The sequence below is a fragment of the Ambystoma mexicanum genome, chromosome 1q (genome assembly GCF_040938575.1).
Source record: "Ambystoma mexicanum isolate Mex_15411 chromosome 1q, UKY_AmexF1_1, whole genome shotgun sequence".
In the NCBI taxonomy this organism is placed as follows: domain Eukaryota; kingdom Metazoa; phylum Chordata; class Amphibia; order Caudata; family Ambystomatidae; genus Ambystoma; species Ambystoma mexicanum.
The window spans coordinates 1,447,132,592-1,447,152,672 of NC_090922.1; the positions used below are offsets into that span (position 1 = coordinate 1,447,132,592).

General features: G+C 45.8%; 1 protein-coding gene across 3 annotated transcripts in view; it reads left to right on the top strand.

Moving 5' to 3' along the window:
• ARMH1 (armadillo like helical domain containing 1) overlaps positions 1-20,081 on the top strand; it is a 743,351-nt gene that overhangs the window by 281,161 nt on the left and 442,109 nt on the right. For all 3 annotated transcript variants that reach the window (XM_069642333.1, XM_069642332.1, XM_069642334.1), the window contains exon 8: positions 9,808-9,880. In XM_069642333.1, the coding sequence (XP_069498434.1) occupies positions 9,808-9,880 (73 nt within the window). The remainder of the gene's footprint in view (positions 1-9,807; positions 9,881-20,081) is intronic.

The window sequence follows — 20,081 nt, forward strand, 5'->3', positions numbered from 1 at the left end:
GCCTCTTCTTTGTCCCTGTACTGTTAGTGGGTACATATGAGGAAGTCAGCAGAGGTGACTCACAATAACCCATGAAGGCGGGGGAAGGGTTGGGTTGGTAGTCAGTTGGAAAAGGGGGATACAATGTCTCTCCCAAGTGCATCCCACTCCCACTCCCCAAAGACCCTCCAGCCAGGTGATCCTCCCTCGCTTGTCCACCTCCAGGGTCAGGATCCAAGAGCAATGGGCTTTCCCTGGCCACCTGCGCAGAGGATCCATGAGGAATAGGAGTGAGAATACCCTCAGGTTTCTCACATTACCGGATAGTTGAAAGACTAGGTGAGGTGAACTATTTATCGAAAATCTAATCAATCTCCAAAAGTGTTTCCTGTAAATAGACAGAAAGGCATTCATCCCTACGGTTGAAATGGGAGACCTGCCTCAGGCTTCCGATAGTGAAATTGAGGAATCTGAACCTCTCCCTGATCTGTTTCAAGGCAGTCGTTCAGATGGTTCCATTGAGGGTGTCAGATTTTCCTCTCAGCTGACTCTGCAACAACAGGGAAAGGTCAAATGTTTGCTTAGAGAAAATAGGGAGGTGGGGAATTTCCTATCTCCAGGTTTGACACCTTGGTGTCAGCATGACATTGACACTGGAGATAGCATGCATACCAAAAGCAGGAGTTACAGAATGTCAGGCAAGATTAGATCACACTTCAAGTCTGAGGTCAACAAGATGTTGGATCTAGGGGTGATGGAGCCTGCTAACATTCCATGATCCAGTCTCATTGGTCCAAAGGCAGGAACCACAATATTTGAGGTACTGATGGGACTATAGACCTCTTAATGGTGTCACCAAGACAGATGGCCATCTGCTTCCACAAACTGATAAGTTAATGGACAAGCTGGGTGCTGCAATGTACCTGCTTCTTGTGATGTCATTGACTAGAGTGTGGAATATTTAGATGGAATGCATTTCATGAAGGGTATTCCAGATTCCAAGCACATCAGTTGGAGCTGTTCATCAGAAGGGAGAGCTGGTGGGCCTTGTGTATAACCTAAATAAGACACATAAAGCTTACTGGAGTGCATATGTCCAACTTTACTTCAGTACCTCAGCACTTTTGACCTTCCTGCAGGTTTTTGGCAAATGCCCCTGACAGAAAATGTCAAGGAGAAGAGCACATTCCCAACACCCCGGGCACTATACCAGTTCAGAGTAATGCCCTTTGGCTGAAAGAATGCACCTGCCACTTTTCAAAGTCTAGTTAACCATGCCGTGAATGGGTCAGATGATTCTGCATGGCATATCTGTATGGAACATGTTAAACACCTTGTAATTGTCTTACAGGCTCTTCAGCAGGCCCGTTCCACCATAAAGGCTGCCAAATGTCAGAATGGTCAAAGTTTTGTGACCTACATTGGGCATGAGGCTGGTGGGTGCAAAATGCACCCTCTACTAAGTACAGCATAAGCTGGACAGAACTGGGCGACCCCCACAATCCAAACCTAAATGAGAGCTTTTCTAGGCCACACCGGGACTAACAGGAATTTCATGGCAATCTATGCAACCATAGCTCCTCCCTTGACTGCCCTCACTACTCCACAGATGTCTAAAAAGGTTACTTGGTCAGTGGAGTGTGAGAAGACTTTTAAGGGCTTGAAGCAGAGACCTTTCATAGTACAATCTGATGCCTCTGACACTGGAATATGGACATTCCTCTCACAGTTGACAAAGGCAGAGAGCATGCTATATGTTTCATCAGTCGTTCGCTTAAGGGCCGAGAGTTAAGGTGGGCCACAGTGGAAAGAGTGTGTTTTCCATTGTGTGTGCCCTTAAGAAGCTGAGGCCCTACCTATTTGGGACTGATCATAAGCGCATAAAATAGCTGATGAACATGAAAGGAGAGAATACTAAGTTGCTCAGGTGGTCTATAAGTCTTCAAGGGTTTCACTTCACTATTGAGCATAGGCTAGGTACTCAACATACGAATGTTGATGTGCTGTCCAAGATGTATAACCAACTCAAACAGAAAACCAAGTTCACCCCTTCAGGTTGTTTCTCTTGCTTTCTAGTCTCTGGTAACCACTCACTGGTTATTGGCTTCACACTCATCCTCTTGCAGCATTTCTCCGGCTCTCTAGTGCATTTATATTTATATGTACTTCTTTTTGGAGTGTTTCAGAGCTCAGCCCACTCCTCCCTCACCTAGACAGTGCAGTTGTACCTGTGTGTATGCGTAGCTCTTCTGCTGGGGAGGTGGCTACTCCTGTAGCCTGGGTACCGGGCTTCTCAGGCATACCGGTTGTGTCAGTGATGGGGCTCACCTGATGTTCAGTGGTAGATGTAGATGGTCCAGCAGGAAATCCACGAGGGTATTTGGAGGACACCAGGTATGCTGAGGATCTATGCTGATGACTTGAAAGAGTGTCCCGAAGGAAGGAACGACTGAAGGAAGGAAGGGGTGATAACCAGAGTGAACTTCTGTTAAGGTAGAGGACAACCTTGTAAGGGGGGGGGGGAAAGACCTCTGAGCCGTTGGTGAAGACTAAGAGGCAATCGAAGTTGAAAATCCAAAAGACGAACAGCAAACTGGATGGAAGGATCTAGGAAAAAGGCAAGGTACAAGGCAACACATACAGGAATCACACAGGGCAGAACGAAAGAACAAGGAGGGAGCAAGAGGAGAGAGTTCAGGGATTTAACCAGCGTGACAACGGGTGTGGAAGTACCTGAAGTTGCAACATGTAGGAGTGAGTCCCTCTGGGGATTGAATCCCATTCAGCAGGTCTCTGGCTGGCGAACCGGCATCTGATGGTGTAAGAGAGAGGTGCGTCTGTGTGAGCACGTTATCCACGTCTGTGTGTACGAGCCACGTCATGAAAAAAGTCTGTCAATCTTCCATTCGCACCATAGCGACCAGGAAACACTTATGTGTTTCGGCCATCGAAAGGACCTCGAACAGAGCCGAGGTATGACAGGGTCCCTGTTTTTTCTTCTTCATCCGGGCGCCATCGTACAAGCATGCTGGTATGTGCATCTGTGCCGGTTCCATCTCTCGACGTTGACGACTTACGCGTCTGGAGCTCTCGGCTCTACTGGCCTCAGCGGTTTTCTGCTGACTCTCCGCCCACCACGCATCCAACATGGTCCCGCCTCCAGGATGTACTGGCTCCTCGCTGCAGTGTCGGGCTCTACGCAGTGCTGCATTACTGGAGTGTACCGCCCATCGACTGGTTCGCTCCAAAGGCAGTGACTCCTCTACAGGTAAGGGTCTCAGCCCTTTCACAGCTCTCTCTGCAATGAGAGACACAACTACATTGGTTCTGAGGTCAGTAGCCCCCCCAAATACATTCAAAGGCCCCTTTAAATTAACATTTTGAGCAAAATCCCAGTATCCAACAAACATTGCGGTTACTGGTGTTAAGGAAGGTGTTATAGACGTGCATAATGGGCATTCCTTATCCCTTAAGGAAGGGGGGCACCCCTAATGAGAGTCTGCTTGACATGACCCCTACGCAGTGTATTGCTTAGCAGGCTCACCTCTCTACTGTCCAAGGGTGTGACTCTTCCGTGGGGAGAAGGAACAAATTCCCTAGATTCGTCGCAGTGGCTAGCACCCTAAAATGGCCTTGCCACAAGATTATTTGCTTGTTTTTTTGCTGTATTGTTCTTTGGTCTTATTCCTGCTTTCTAATATCAGGAAATGTCTTATAAGAAACTACCTTTCCCTGGTATAGTTGATGCCTTTGCAGGCAAGGATTATTTGTGTGTGCGAGCCAGAGGAGGGGGCTGGAACTGTCTGGTACCATTTCACATCCTTTGGTGCCCAAATGTCTGTTGCTGGACGGACATGGTGACTAGTGACTGTCCAGGATTGGACAAACCCTGGCTGTGTGGATGGCGCATACCCTACCATTGTTGGGATTGGGCTTGCTCCCAGCTTGGATCTTGGATAAATGGGAGTAATCCTGCAGCTGTTCTTCAAATCGCCATTGGAGCCAAGATCCGTACGAAGACAAGCCGCTCATGCTGACTACCCGAGGATGTCCCCTGCAGCTGACCAGCATCAACTCCAATGATTGGCCTGGTGAAGCACTGCTCCTCTGCCTGATCTAAGAAGACCCTTGTTGGTGCTTTGACCCTTGGACCAGTGGGAACAACAAGGCTTGACCACTGCTTGAGGATCCGTGCCTTGGGAGCCAGGTGGACAGACTAGCTCGCTCATGGGCCGTCGTCGTTCCGAATTGAACCATGGAACTGTGTAGATTTTCAGCTTGTGCCACAAGTCACCTGTCCTGCAATTTCATCCGTCTCACTTCAAGGGAAGTCGTGCTGAAGCTGCTTCTGTGTTTGCTACTGCACTATTGCCTGTCACTGCCTGTCCGTAGTGGCATTAGTTGGAACGATCCTTCTTCAATCCTGTGAGGTGTCCTGAGGGGTTCGCATAAGTCTTTGTCTTTCTTCATTTGGAGTCTTCTTCTAGAAGCTGACTGGATCTGTGCAACACACCCATATCCTGATCCGGAAAGTGGCCACTGCACCCACGACCCATGTGCCTTCCTCACCCAAACCAAACACAAACGATTGTCCTCAACGGATTCCAGAATACCTGCAGTGGTATCTGGAAGAATCAGAGTTAGCGGGGTAAGTTAACATACCGGTTTATTGCCCACCCCCCATCCTCTATGGTAACATCGGGCATAAGCTCCATGCCCCTTACACCCTCTGGCCTGGTTTCTGGTTGTTGAACATGGGAGTAAGGATTCTTTCCTAGGTCATACCTGGTGAATAGGATCCAGAGGGGTACTTACAGATTTTTGTAAATACTTCTCTAACTTTTAAAAACGTTATAAAGCATGACCTCCAGTCCACTACATAATTTCTGAATACCTTACCTGAAGAAGCTATATTGGAGCTTGTGACTTTTAGGCACATTCCCGTTTTAGGGTAACCTCATAAGATTGAATGAAGCTGTACTTGTGCTTTATTGTAACTATTTCTACCTATTTTCCTTGCATCTGACTATGCACCTGTTGAAAACTGGTAATTGATCCATATGATATGATATTTAATATCCTTTTGGTGAATATGGATGTATGTCATATATGGTTTTTATTGACGATTCTTAGCTGCAATGATTATATTATTAGTGTTTATCTGAAGACCTGTTAAATAACTGTATTTTGATAAACTTCTATCTAACTTGAATTATTAAGTGTTGCTCTGTTCAGACTCGTAATTCTAGACCACTCACACATTTCCTCAGAATAAGCCTTGACTGCTTGCTTACCTTACCTTTATTGTGTTGTGACTAAGCTGTGCCTTCCTTGTTTACCATAAATAGTGTGGCTTTCCAAAATCCTCCCACCTGAGCTGATTTTGGAAATCCATTTGAACAAATGTGGAAGGCAGCCACAAGACTCGCTGGAAAAGCAGAGTGGAGCCCAGTTATGTGTCCGACACAGAAGGCATGAGCAGTGAGTACAAGAAGGTGTACACATCAAGAGGAATGGAGAGAAGCAGTGCACCAGATGAGCCAATCATGAAGAGCTCCAGATCTGAAAGAGATGACAAACTGACTGAGAAACAAAGCGGAGGAAACCCTAGAAAGGTTCTAGGCATCTCGACTGCAAAGACCAGACTATGGCAAGGAATGTCCTGAATATAGGCATGGTAGAAGTGGTACAAGGGGAAAGAACCACAAAAGCGTTGATAGGCGGAGCATATGGAGAGAGGGCCTGGTTTAGGGAAGAGGAACAAGAGTCAGTATCAAGAGAACAAGCAAGCCGAACCTGGAAAGGAAAATCCACAAGTCCACAAAGGATTGATTGAGAGGTGGAAAGCCATTTAGAGGAACCAGTAGAGCGGTTCCCCAAAACTGTTTCACCAAGGTAAGGTATAGAAAGGTGCTGATGTTTTGAACTGGGAGAAGAGGTTTTGTGAAGGCCAAAAGGCGAACATAATACAAACTAGAAAAATACAAGAAGTAAGGCTTGGGATTTAAGTCAGAGTTCCCAGGGGGTATTGATAAAGCGACTGAAAGTTAGTCAGGTGCATGGTGGTAAATGTTGTCCAAACTCCCGCAGGCCATTGATAAAGATACTGACAGTCGACCAGAGTCCTGTTTGAAGTTATCAAAATGATTAAAAGCCAGCCAAAGACGTGTTGGGCATTTAAACTACCATTACACAGCCTAAAAGGTTGTGACACGCACACCAGAGCAAATTGTGACTGGCAATTCACATTCTTAGCAACTACAGAGGCTGTACATGGAACTGCCTTCTGGTTGTTGTAATCCAACCTCCCAGCCTAGAGAGAGGAAGAGACGGTGTCGAAAATTACATTGAAACCGTGAAAGAATACGATTAGGCCACCTGATAGTAAATCGATAAATTATCTTTCTTCTCTTTTTGGTACACCCCCAGAGTGTTTAGAATTATACTGAAAAGATCTAAACCAGAAAATGTCCATCCCTTCTGGACAAGCAACAGCACATCTCCTAAATTCTGCAAACAATCCCTCTGCTGGTATCCAGTCATTCCATAGAATGACAATGCATCTAACAGCAAACCATCAAATTATTTTCATCGAAATACCATTCTATAAAATGGCCATTTCATTGAAAACAATTAGATGGAACCATCAAAATGTAAAGTTATGATTAGGGGTTAGATTAGGGTTAGGGTTGGGGCTAAGGTTAGATTAGGGGTCACATTAGGTTAAGGGTTAGGGTTGGGGCTAGGGTTAGCTTAGGGTTACATTAGGGTTAGGGTTGGGGCTAGGGTTATCTTAAGGGTTACATTAGTGTGTTAGGGTTGGGGGTTAGGTTTGGGGCTAGGGTTAGCTTAGGGTTACATTAGGGTTAGGGTTGGGGCTAGGGTTAGCTTAGGGTTACATTAGGGTTAGGGTTGGGGCTAGGGTTAGATTAAGGGTTACATTAGGGTTAGGGCTAGGGGTAGGGTTAGGGTTGGGGGGTGGGTATTGGGAGTTGGGGAGGGCTGGGGGGTACACCCTCCACCCCAATATACAGAAAAACTTTAAAACGGTATAAGGAGCTGGCCAATGCTGAAATTTCAGCACTGGACAGCATCATGTAACGTTGTAAAGTTGAAAAAAAGCATGGAAATGCTACTTTTTACATGTAAAAGTGCATTTCCATTGAAACCAGTCCATGTACATTGTCGATGGACTGGTTTAGATGGAATGGCACTTTTACATGTAAAATATAGGTTGTGGATGCTTTTGCATTCGACGGTTTGTATTCAATGCTTTTTTTTGTTGATGCAATTTTTTCGACATGATCACTATAAACCCTGCTGCTGCCCGAAGAAAGAAACTAAATCGTCCAGAAGGTGCAGCCAGATTACATGTTTGCTTGTACATTGCTGGGCGAGCATCACCATTGTATGGTTGGGATATGTAGATGACCGACACACATTGGACTGATTGTTGACCTTTTTCCTCACTATGGGAGAAAATGGGATTTTCATCTGAAAATATTTGTTCCTACGTGTTGGATTTTTACTTGAGAATAGTTGAGGCTTTTCTTTTTCCAGGAATATGCATGTCATTTTTTAACCATTTTAAAATAACCAATGACCCCAGAAAAGTTCTCAATACATTGCATGACCTAATAAAATAGAATTGTTTCATAAATATCTCTTATAAAAATGTGTATAACTTTGACTTGTTAGTTTGAAAGTTATGTATGATTTTTCTTTTTAAATGTGATTGTTTGCAAAAACATGACAAATTGCTCCAAATTTTCCAAAGGATTTAATTGTTTAAAACATTTAGCTGCTTTGTAAAACTTTTAATAATAGATCCTCCTGTTATCTTGTAGTTTTAAAAGAATGTTCGTGTACACCTGTCCCACCCTTTGTCCTTCAGAATTGAGGATGGCTGACTTACCATGCCAAAATGGCTGGCGTCCCAATGCCTGGGCCCAAAGAAGGCGCACGACTTCCTCTCCCTGGCTTGTTGGCGGGGGACTTTCAAATTGCCACTCTATCGGCCGCTGCACCTATAATGAGCTCTCAATATGTGTACGGGATGTTCAACCCATCCATACCCTTGCAGTGTGATTCTCTACACACAGCTGTTGCCCATAACTGGGCCCATGGTTATGATTTATTCAAAACCTTCCAGCCATCAACTTTTGGTTTTGCCTTAGTGACCCTGCGTGGGACGGGTATACACAGACGTGAGTCCCTAGTCTTTTGGGCCTAGAGACCCGAGCTACTCCTCACTGATGGCGCACAAGGCCAAACTATAGTAGGTGTCAAGCATTGAAGCACACTTGGCGGTGCGATGTAGCCCAAATTGGAAGTCACTAGTGCCAAGTATAGTCTTATGCTTCCAAAAAGCTGTGCGGTCGCCACAGTGACCGTGTCTGTAGAAGCAGTCATGAAAAGACCAGGAAAGCAAGAGTGCATGTGTGTGGGAAGTCTGCTCCACAACGCACAAGCCACGTCTTTCCAACCAAAATGGTGGTCAAGCCTGATGTAGACTCAGCCACTCTGCAGTGCAATGCAGAATGGAGTGTGTGAGACCAGCAGATTCTATCTACATTGACTGCCTGAACCAATCCCAGTGGTTATCCAATAATCTCACACTACAGTTTCCACTAGAGGGTGGGATGGCCCAGCCGAAGGTACCTGACTGCTATAAGAAGGCTAGGCACTTTGAGTAGAGTGTTGGAGTTTAGAGTTGGTGAGTGAGGCATGGAGTTGGTTAGAGATGCAGGCAGGAGGAGGTTAAATCATCATTAATAGAGGCAGACTGTAGAAAGGTACCTAGAGAAAGAAAGACAGAGCGGCAAGTGAGGAAGTGGAAGGACTTAACAACAGGGTGAGATATAGTAACAGAGCAACGGCGGGGGAAGTAGGATGGAGGAGAAGAGGGGTGGGAAGGAAGCGGCATAACGGGAGAGCAAGATGGTAAGAAGGATTTTGGAAGGAACATCAGTCGGTAAAGAGGAAAGCGTTTTAGGTGGAGTTTAGAGGGGTTCTATGTGATTTGGTTGAATCTTTTTGTCGAATTTGATTTCGTTGTATTTCTTTTTAATCTTTTTTTTTACATTTGTCTGCAAATATATGCGGCGGGAGATGATCCTCCCCCTTTTCTTTCGTATCACGATTACGCACCCCAACATATATTTGCTGCCAAATTGGTCTAAGAAATTAGACAAATTCGAATTTGACGAATTCTGCCGCAATATAATCTCCCTACCATTTCAAAGAATGAGTCAAGAGAAGGAAGAAAAGATCGTTGAGGAGTAGACTGGAGCTAACTTTTCCCCAGGCCCAAATGTGCAAGCGCACCTGGGGTCTTGAAGACCCAGAAGCAGAGAGTCTTCCTAAAGACAAGCCCGAGCAACAAGAGGACCATAACTATCAATGCCAAAAGCAAATAAAGAACGCCCTACCCTCATTACTTGCTGTTTGGTCACTCGCTTGCTAACTTGTTTGCTGCGGAGGTGTGCAGGATTTTCGAGGGGGGATTGACATATTAAGCTAATATTTAGGGCCAGCTGATATTGGGTTCTATTTTCATACACATCTTCTCCATAGGTTTTGTCTAGCGCTCAGCTCACAGTCACAATTCATAGAGAAATCCTGTCTGGTTTGTGGGACATCCACAGTCATTATTTGCACTTGTTTTGCTCATTCTGAAACCAGGACTTGGATTGTACAATTTAACGGGTTTGAAAAGCCCACCACTAGTTTAGGCCAATGGAGAGCCTGGCAGAACTGTGAATCTTCCTGATAAAACCTGAGTTTTCACGTCTCAGTTTATTGTATTTTTTTTGTATCCTTCTTTAGATCCTGAAGTACACCAGCTTACAGACAGCTTGCCAACATTTATACAGCAAGCAGCTGCGGCCAAGGCCATAGGGTGAGAAATATCTATTATTGCAAAAGCCTGGTTTGTTTGGTCAAATTTCTACAAAAGTGGTAGCCAGTCTCTTACGAGTCATTTTGAAAAAGCTGAATGAGTGGCACACGAGTGCCACTTGCCATAGCCATTTGTGCTTTGTAAATTATAATGTGTACATGATTGAGGCTCTGGCTACATAATGAACTCTGATCCAGGCTAAGTATACAGTTTGACAATAATTTGTATTCGTTTTTCAATGGTGGAATTGTCTTTTCTCTTTTACATGTCTCTTTATGTCTCTTTTTTAAAAATATGGAATCAATTGTGTATTTTATGTTTAAGCTTGTATGGGACAAATTGATATATATTTTAATAGATGTTTATAAACTGTATTCTGTTTTTGTGTGTTATAATATTGTTAAGGTTGAAAAATATTTTAGCCAGTAAACAATTTTTAAAATAACAACGAAACAACATATGCATTATGCCCATGTTGAAGGAGGTTGTAGAGCCCACTGAAGAAACGTTCCATAATCAAAAGGAATAAGTGCGGTGTATTCATATTATGTTTCATCTCCGTCATCTGGCCTCCCCATATCTGTTATTCTGCTCTGTGCTAAAACACTGCATTTTGCACAGATTCCATGCATTTCAGTAATTTGATTAAATCATCTGATAAGCACTCGGTATGTAAAGAGTACACAAATGAAATTAATATTCTACTTCTATATCAAGACTGGAGGCGAGCATTATCCTTAAACTTCCTTTAATTCTATTCTTCCAGCAGATTTAACTCTTTCCTTTTCATAAACTTTTCAAAATCATTTTATTAGGGTTTTTTTTAACTTGAAAATAGAACATATTCCAAAAAAGGTCACATCCCATAAGCCCCGGTGTCTCTGATAATCCCATGTCTATGTCCTGTCCCATGAGCCATATCCTGCCCAGGACCTTTGCTCTTCCTTTATACTCTTCCAAACAGATAAGTAGCATAGTTATAGAGCTCCTGTTTAGTGGCAGGCTAATAAACTGTGTACAGTGTTATATCGTTAAGAGTTAGTGGATGATTGTAAAAGTATATCTTGATCGCATAGGTAGCTCGGATAGGGCTTTGGTGTGTTTATTTACTGAATACCGGCAGCGTGTATCTTACCATATTGGAATCGAGTATAGCCGTACCCGTGAGTATCTAACTCGATGAAAGGCCCCCGGCTGCGCTCGGTGAAGCAGCGTCCTTTCGCCCAACATCCAGCGGACTGGCAAAGCTTTCTTAGCTTCGTTTTGACTGCGGAGACGTGAGGGTCTCTGCAACGCCGGTGCGCGGGCTCATGGTGTGTGTTAGTCTTTTGTCCAAGCTCTATCACGCCTCCGGGCTCTGTTACAATCTATACAAATAAATAAATAATAGCTCAAGAGCTTGCAGACGTTCGAGCATGCTGCAGGGTGCTTTACGCTGAGGCAGAGCAACAATCTCTGCATAGGATTGTGCTTGAACGCTAATCAGTGATCGAGGGACTCGTTAAACACGGGCTTGAGTTTGCAGCAGCCCAACATAACAACTCTGGTAGACCTGTGAGAAACCTGAAGGTGGCTCACCGGCCAGTCCCCAGAGATCTGTCATCCAGGTAGCCAGGACCGACCATCACTTTTGGATCCAGTTCCTGGGGGTGGACCAGTGGGGGAGGATCACCTGGGTGAGGGGTCTTCAGGGAGTGTGGAAGTGGGACCCCCAGGACAATGAGACGTGGTATCCCCTTCCCTGTAAAACCTTTACCCCATCCTACCAGGTAGGATACTTAGAAACTCAAGCCCCCTCCCCCTTTTCCAATACGAACACCTTCTGACGGACAGCTCACTGTGAGAGAAATCTGACTTAACACCCGAGATGTACACCTGACATGTCCCAATTCAATGGCCAGGCAGGGTCGGGAAATTACTGATCATTACACACACCTGACTTCCATCACACTTCCCCACACGGATAAAAGTTGGTGCACAAAAGCAGACTCTGAGCAAGGCAAAGCACAAGAGGAAGCAGCAGTTCCAAGATGGCAGTTTAATACAAGGTGAAAGACAGCAATACCGAAGAGAATTGCAAGGAGGGCTTGATCTTTTCAACAAAAGACTGTTACTTTCATGAACCTCCAAGAATAGGAAATATAAGACCAGGAATCAAGGCTGTAGAATCCTGCATTGTGTGTCGGAGGTATCCGGGGCTCTCTTGCGTCGATAGTCAAGGCAGGGAGAATTATGTGCTGCTGTGTTACTGTCCTTCGGTCTTACAACAAAGCAGCACCAGTGAAGTTGGCACAGTCGGTGCGTTGGGGGGACTGGTACCAGAACGGTCTGTGTTGAAGTGAAGGTTGCAAGTGGCAAAATTGTATGGTGAAAACTGAACAGAACAGTGTTTGAAGCATATGTGGCAAGTGAAGCGAATATAATTAAACAGCAGATAAGTGACAGAACTTTGAAGCCAAGAAACGATACCGCAGACAAGAGTGGTCTGTCGCCATGTGGGTGCTCATTTGACAAACTCTGTTAGGTATCCAACTAAAGGGTGGCAAATGTAAAAAGGAAAGGAATTGTGATATTGAAGTGGTCCTGCAACTGGTCAGGCCAAACCCCATGCACATTTGAAAGTCTTTGAGCCCGGCTGAGGGAGACTAATTGTGTCAAAAGGGATCTGAGCCCAGCTGAGAGGGAGCCGGGGTGAATAGTGAATCACCTGAATTGAGTACTTGTAAAAATCTGAAAGAGGAAAAGAACTTATCGCTTATTTTTTCACATCAGGCCCTCTGAATGAAGAGACTTTGATAGGCAAAGAGGCTTGGACACAGAAGGCACTGATGCTAATGATTGAACTGTATCCTCGTGCTAAAGAAGCCAGAGACTGTGTTATACTAGAGTGTACCGCTCTGTTGCATTCTAAAAACATGGAAAACGGAGGCCAACGGTCTAAACATCCTGACGTATAATTTTGTGAACGCTACTTTCTTTTTTGTAATGCTGTTTCCCACACTATTTGTATTTCGAGCTATGGATCGACAATAGGTTTATTAGTATAGGCCCTTTTATTTTGACTAGACACCACCAGGACTCTGTTATTATTATGTGATGGTCGTAGCTTGCTCCCATATGTAGATTTAGGATTAGATGGGTGTCTTTCAAACTCTTTTTGAAATTCAATAAACACCCTGGAACTATGGTCACTTGTGTCTGTCTTACTGTTGATACCATGCCTTCCTTACAGACCCCAGACCAGCACACGAGGGATGAAGCATTACTAATAATAACAACGTGCAGCATCTCTATTAGACAACATACTGAGGGCCTGCAGCATGCAGCCTAAAGAGACAGCTGCAGACAACTGATCAGGCCATGCTTCCAACGAAGAGCATGTTCAGGGATCAGCTAGTACTGCAACAGGTAGCAAGGACACCTCATGTGTTTAAGCTGTACTTCAGCACAGGAGCATTGAGCAGCCAGCTAGATAGAGAAAGCTGTAAAAGTTAAACAAACACATATCCCTACAGGACACCAACACCGCCCACCACCCCCAATACAGAAGACGTGCCATTCAGCCTGCTCTGTCTAGGCACTGAGGCACCAGTAAGATAATCTGATATCATGGAATCAGATCAAGATATTGTGGGGAGCAAAGACAAGGAATTCTCTTAGGAGGATTCAGATCTGACCATTAGTTTAAAAGAGTTTTAGGACACTCCCTGGTTGACACAGTTTCACAAGGGTTGTGCCCTATCCAGGACAGACAGAAAGCCCTAGAACACCAGATTGGGCATGGCCTTAAAACAAAAGGCACCAATGAAAACATCAGTACCTCCTCTAAACAACCTGCCGCTGAGGCATTTACTAAGGAGAGACCAGACCAGTAATCTTAAGTGCCCTTTGACTCCACAAGGTCTTGACAAGGAGGGAAATGGAGAGCCCCCTGAGGCGGTCGATGCTTTCGAAAAGCTGAAATACGCTTTCATGATGCAATCGACAGTGCTAAGCCTCCTACCCCCTTCCCCAGGGGTCCAAAACATAGGGACGATGACTCCTCACCACAGTCCGTAGTATCTGACTCGAGATCCTCCATGAAGTCAAAGTGTGGTAAAAGGAAATGCAAAGAAAAGCATTTGGAGGAACCCAAAGAGGAGTTAACTGACATGTTTGACCCCCCCCCAAGTCGATCGTACATCCAAGGTCCAACGACTGGCTATTGTCACTGAGAGTGGCATCAAAAATGACCCAAAGGCTACTCAAGCCGATTGAAAAAGAAGACAGACTACGGATGCGCTCAGTGTCCAAGACCGAATTTAACCGCGAAAGTGGCAGACACCTGAGCTAGATCTGAAAATGATTGCATTTATCTCTAAAGCCTCTAGAGGACTCAGGAAAGGCATGGACTGGGCATCGAAGGGCTGCCAGGAGACAGTCTTAGACATGGGCGGTCCGATTGCTAAGATTATGGACTTAGCCGAAAGACCTAAAGACACTGGGGACCCGTAGATCCAGACACCCTGGCCAATTGGGGACGTAGAGCAGTGTGCCTACTAGGAAATGCGAACTGCGTCCTGTCCTCCGAAAGGAGAAGGTGACTATTACTGAAAATTCATTACAAACTCTGAAATCTAGCCTCATAAGAAGCTGGCGAAGCCGCTCAAGGATTTCTATTCGGCAACACTTTCCCGAAAGATATGGGAAGGTTTGTGGGCATGTACACGGCCCTCGCGAAGGAAAAAACATCCATCAAGAAGATTTTCCCATGAAGAGTTCTTACAGGAACTGTACTCAGTAGAGGTTGTGTGTCTGGTTGGTTCCACTCGTAAAGAAGCCATTATTGGGAGTCCCGTCAACAGGACTCATTCTTTTCAGCGTGAGGCCGCAGGAACCGAGGGCGCTGAGAAAGAGGTTATTATCACAACCAGGTGAGACTAATAACCTACCCTCTGGTGCGGGGCAGGACACTATTGTGCTTAGAAAATTGGCTACATGCTTTCAAGCAACTCGTGGCTGATTCAGACAGTGGCAAGGTTCTAGCTAGAATTTGTAGCACCGCCAGTTCAGCGAGTAAGGCAGAAGCAATTAATGCAGGCGCGCAAGTTGTGTGAACTCCTGGAAAAGGAATTGATCCAACTGGCAAGCAAGGGCACGATAGAATGCAGCGACACAGCTACAACTGCCTTCATAAGCAACATGTTTGTGGTTCACATGAAAGAGAAAGTAAGACCTGAGATAAACCTGAAGGATTTCAACGGGTGGCTGGTGTACAGACACTTCAAGATGGAGGGAGTACACCTACTCCACGGCATCCTCCGAAAAAGGGGACTGGCTAGTGAGGTTAGATATGAAGGATGCCTATCTGACAATACCATTTTCTAAGGGGCACCGCAGAGTCCTCAGCTTCTAATGGAACAATACAGTTTGGCAAATCAAGTAACTGCCGTTCGGGTTATCCTCAGCGCCGTGGGCCTTAACAAAAGTAATGAGACCGGTGGCGGCGGCCATGAGGGAAAGGGGGATCTGTATGATAGTTTACTTAGACGATATATCATGTTAGCGGACGACAGGAGAGTGCTTGTCAGTCAGATGGAGTGGGCATCCGAATTCCACTCCTCCCTGGGGTTTCTGATAAATCGAGAGAAATCGGAGCTGTTCCGAGGCAACGCCTAGAGTTCCTAGGTTTTGTAGTAGACACAACAAGAGCTACGCTAGAACTACCAGCGCCCAAGATGAGAGCAATAAAAAAAAGAGTTGACGTAGACTTTATCGAAGCTCTTAATATCTCTATGAATGCTGGCGAGGATTGACCGGCTTCTGCCAGCCTCCAGCCAGGCTATCTTTCCAGACCCCCTGCATTACAGAACCCTCCAGAGTCTAAAGATTCATCACCTGCAGGAGGGTCTAGGGTACCATCAACTAGTAACCCCTAGATCAGGGAGGAAGATTAGAGCTAGGATGGTGTCTTCAGAACATGGAAGCCTGGATGGCTGTGCAATTTTCTGAGACATCCTGCTCAGTGAGCAGGACGTCATAGAGCTTGACACCAGCCGAACATGCTGGGGAATGAGATACGGTCACCTGGAAACAGGCGGGAAATGGTCCCAGGAGGAACTGTTCCTCCATATCAATTGCTTGGAGTTGCTCGCAGGGTCTTTTGCAATAAAAGCCTTCACCAAAGGCAAAGCGGAGTGTTGCATCCTGCTCAGGATGGGCAACATCTTCGCGGTCCAAAACTTCAACCACCAAGGTGACACGCGATTGCGAATGCTCGTGGAATTGACCAAGGACTTCTGAAATTACTGTCTCGACCGATGATCTCTGTGACAGCAGAGTACCCTGTGGGAGTACAGAACGTAGTAGCAGACTGTAGCTCCTGCTACTAGCATGACTCCAGCGATTGGATGCTCCAGAGAAAGGTTTTCACGGAGATTGCAAATGTCCATGGTCCATTAAACGCTGATCTGTTGTCCTCCAAGTTGAACAAAAAGTTACCAATGTTTTTCAGCTGGAGACTAGACCCAGAAGCACAAAGGGCGGACGCTTTTCTTCAAGCGTGGTTGAGCGCAGTACACTATGCCTTACCTCATTCATGATGTTGGCAAGAGTGCTAGCAAAGATCAGGAGGGAGAGAGTGGAGGTACTCATAGTAGCCCTGAAATCACAAGCTTGGTTTCCAGTTCTGATGGAACATTTGTCAGATTTCCTGTGAGTGCTTCCCCTCAGAGAGGATCTCCTGTCTGATCCAGCTGGGAACTTTCATCCGCTGATGAGGACGGGGAAGCTACCTCTACTAGCGTGCAGGGTATCGGGAGCAGAAGGAGAATGCCAGGCATTTCAAGAAAGGCTGCAGAATGTATCAAACAATCTTGAGCCCCCTCTGTGCTCAAAAGATGAGGCGGCATGGGGTGATGCAAAAAAAGGTAGCAGGTGACTCTATCTCGAAAGAACATTACCCACTGTGAGAGTCCGCAGCCATCGCTTTTAGCTCACTGTACTTTTCATAAAAGAGGAATATCCATTTGCATATCAGTCTTTGTCCCGCCCACAAGGGCAGTCCAGCACCGAAATGCCAGGCATGGGGGTGATGGTGCCTATTGTGCAGCCAACGCAGCCTTCATCCCATTCCAGCACCTTTAGTACAAGTGCTGAATTTCTTAGTGTCCCTAGCGGGAGGGGGAAAAGCTTTTTGGACCATAGGGGTCTACAGGTTAGTGATTTCGGCTGGTCACGATCCATTAGACGGAGGCCCCATGAGGGAACGCCCTGCGTTAGGTTGATGTGTGGAGTCAAAGTTAGTGTGTCCCCTATCCCTAGATACGCACGGCTATGGGACGTCAACGCTGTCTTGCAGCTATTTGTGAACTGGTCGCGTAGCGGGGATTTATCGGACCAACAGCTGTGCGGATGGCTAGCAATGTTTTTGTGCCTGGTGTCCTCTAGGAGAGTGTAGGAGAGTGTCTGATGTGAAAATCTTCTGCCCAGAGGGAGTGCCATTCTCCATTGCGAGGAGGACTAAGTGTCACTCATCGACTATATCATATCCCTATTTCCTAGACCAGCCTAAACTGTGTGTGGCTAACTATCAAGGAATATGAATCGAGGACGGCCGATGTGAGGCCTGTGGGTGTTTTTCAGTTTCACATTATGCGCAGAAAACCGTTTAAAGCAGTAGCGCCAGTGAATATAGACATATGGGTGCAAATAATCATGTCCCTAGCAGGCATAGATGTGAAACGCTTCGGAGCGCATTCGGTCATACGGTCTATGGCCTCTAAAGCCTTTTGAGTCGGAGTGAGTCTTCAAGACATCCTGAATGCAGCGGATTGGTCAGGCGACGCCACTTATAAGACATTTTATTTGAAACCAATTGCAAGTGTGGCGGCAGCAGTGGTGGACACCTTTGAACAACAAGCATAATGCTCGCCTTCGGTCTTGATATAGAATGAAGATTACCCCTGCTGTAACGCTGGGCATCTTGATTCTATTAAAGACACTGAGGCAAGCATTATTCCGCCCAGCGACGCATGGCAGATAAGTGGTGAAAATGATAATGTCGTTCAGCTATTTATAGTGCACATAACCCTCCCTAACGTATGTCTTCTCTGACATGGGATGTCCAGAATACTGGCTGAGGAGCTGTGTGCGGAGGAGACGAGGCTATCGCAATTGGTGTCGCCAGCGTTGGCCATGTGAGGACCCCCAGTCAGAAAAAGATGGGGTGTCGCAAACTGCTGCAGTGTTGGTGTGCCGTGGGTGTGTTTTATTTGTTATTGGATGTCAGTTGGAAGGCATCAAGGAAGAGGAAGGGACCTGGGCAGGAAATGGCTCATGGGACAGGACATAGACATGGGACTACCAGAGACACCGGGGCTCATGGGATGTGAAGTTTTTGGATTGAGGTTTCTATTTTCAAGTTTAAAAAAAAGAAAACGTTTTTGAAAGGTTTATGAGAAGGAAAGATATAAATCTGCTGGAAGAGTAGAATTAAAGTAAGTTTAAGCATAATGTTCACCTTGTGTCTTTAATATAATCAAGACTCCCTGCGCTACAGCAGGGGTAATTTTCATTCTTACGGTACGACGTTGATACATGGACAGTGTTTTTTTCGATGAGTTTTTTGCTAAGTTTGTTGCCGAAAAAACTCATAGAAAAATATTTGGGTGGGGGGAAAGGGGATATAATGGCAAGGTGGTGGGGAATAGGGTGTATATAATACGGGAGGGGGCTCAAGGGGAAATCCCCCCAAAATAAAAAAAATAACCTTTTAGATTCGTTTTTTGGGCAGAAAACTGTTGGCAAAAACTCATCAAAATAAACACTGGCGATGTAGGGACATAGAACCCTCCTTATGCTAGCCTGCATAACCCTTACAGATGGGAGAGATTGATTCTTTCATGTATGACTGTCTTCATGATGTGGAAGCCAGACCGTGATCTGCGAGCAGGTAGACCATGCCTAACAACAATAACAATAGTTTGTCTAATATGTGGTAGGTGTTAGGAAAGATTTCAGAATTATATGCAATTTTCCCTCCATGTGTCAACCTCCAAACTTTTTGCTGCTATTTAGACACCATTGACTGACTTTGCCAGAGAAGCACAGCCTTCAGCTGCACTCCTTTGGGCTTTCGTTCACTTTTTATGGGGAAACCCACGTGCCCTTAAAACAGTCAGTACTGGGAGACTTTGTTTCCCTTAGTCCTTTTCCCATGTTGCAACTTTTATGCAACATGTGTCAAGTGTGCAGTGTATCTTACCATACAGAACACTTGGGTCTATAGTCATTTCCAAAGGCCCTAGATACTCTCGCTGGACTTTTTATGAACTGTGCAGATGTGTCATGGACAGGACTGGTGGCAGCTACCGTTTTGCATTATTAACCCTTTTCGGCCATGTTAACCGCGTTTGGCACGAATAGGTGGCCTGGCTCCAAAATGGCCATGCCACAAGGTTCTTTGTCCTGTCCTTTGGCCATCTTGCCCCTTCACCTTCCCCAGGTCGAGTCGACCCGGGTCAATCCTTATTTGGTCATGCACTTTCCTGCGAAACCCAATGCTTTCCCGGGCTTCTGCATGCCTTGTGTGTGTGCCTCCAGGATGTGGGTTGGAACGTCTCGTTCCAATACACATTCTGGGTGCCAGAGAGTCTGGAGTGCCATGAATGACTGGGACCACCTTGGTCCGTGATTGGTCCACATATGGAGTGTATGTTTGTGAGCAGATCTCCCATTGGGTCCTCTCTGTTTTGGCGCGAAGGGAACTTTGGATAAGTGGAGGCCAAAAACACCAATACCAGGTCGATCTCCTGAGTTCTCACTGAACAAAGGATAGGACCCAAGTATCCAGCAACTACAAAGCCGGGTCGAGGAACCGCTGGTATCCCGCTGGAAGGTTTGGCACCCCGAGCCCGCTTTCGTCCCGTGGGACCCCTCTGCTTCTGGTCGTCCTAGAAGGTCTGCAAAGACGCTTCGACCCATTGGAATAGTGGGACAAACTATTCTCGGCACCTTCATCAAACCCTGCAAGTAAGCTTTCTCGGAAGTGTCCCTGGGCCAAACAGTGGGCTGACTAGCTTACCCAGTTGCTTTTCTCTGTCTCCGCCGCCGTTTCGAGGAGGCCCTCGAAACTTGGTATACTTCTAGCTCTGGTCCCCGGCACCCTCACACTGAATTTCGTACACTTGGCATTCCCAGGTCTGAAGTGAGACGAGTGCGC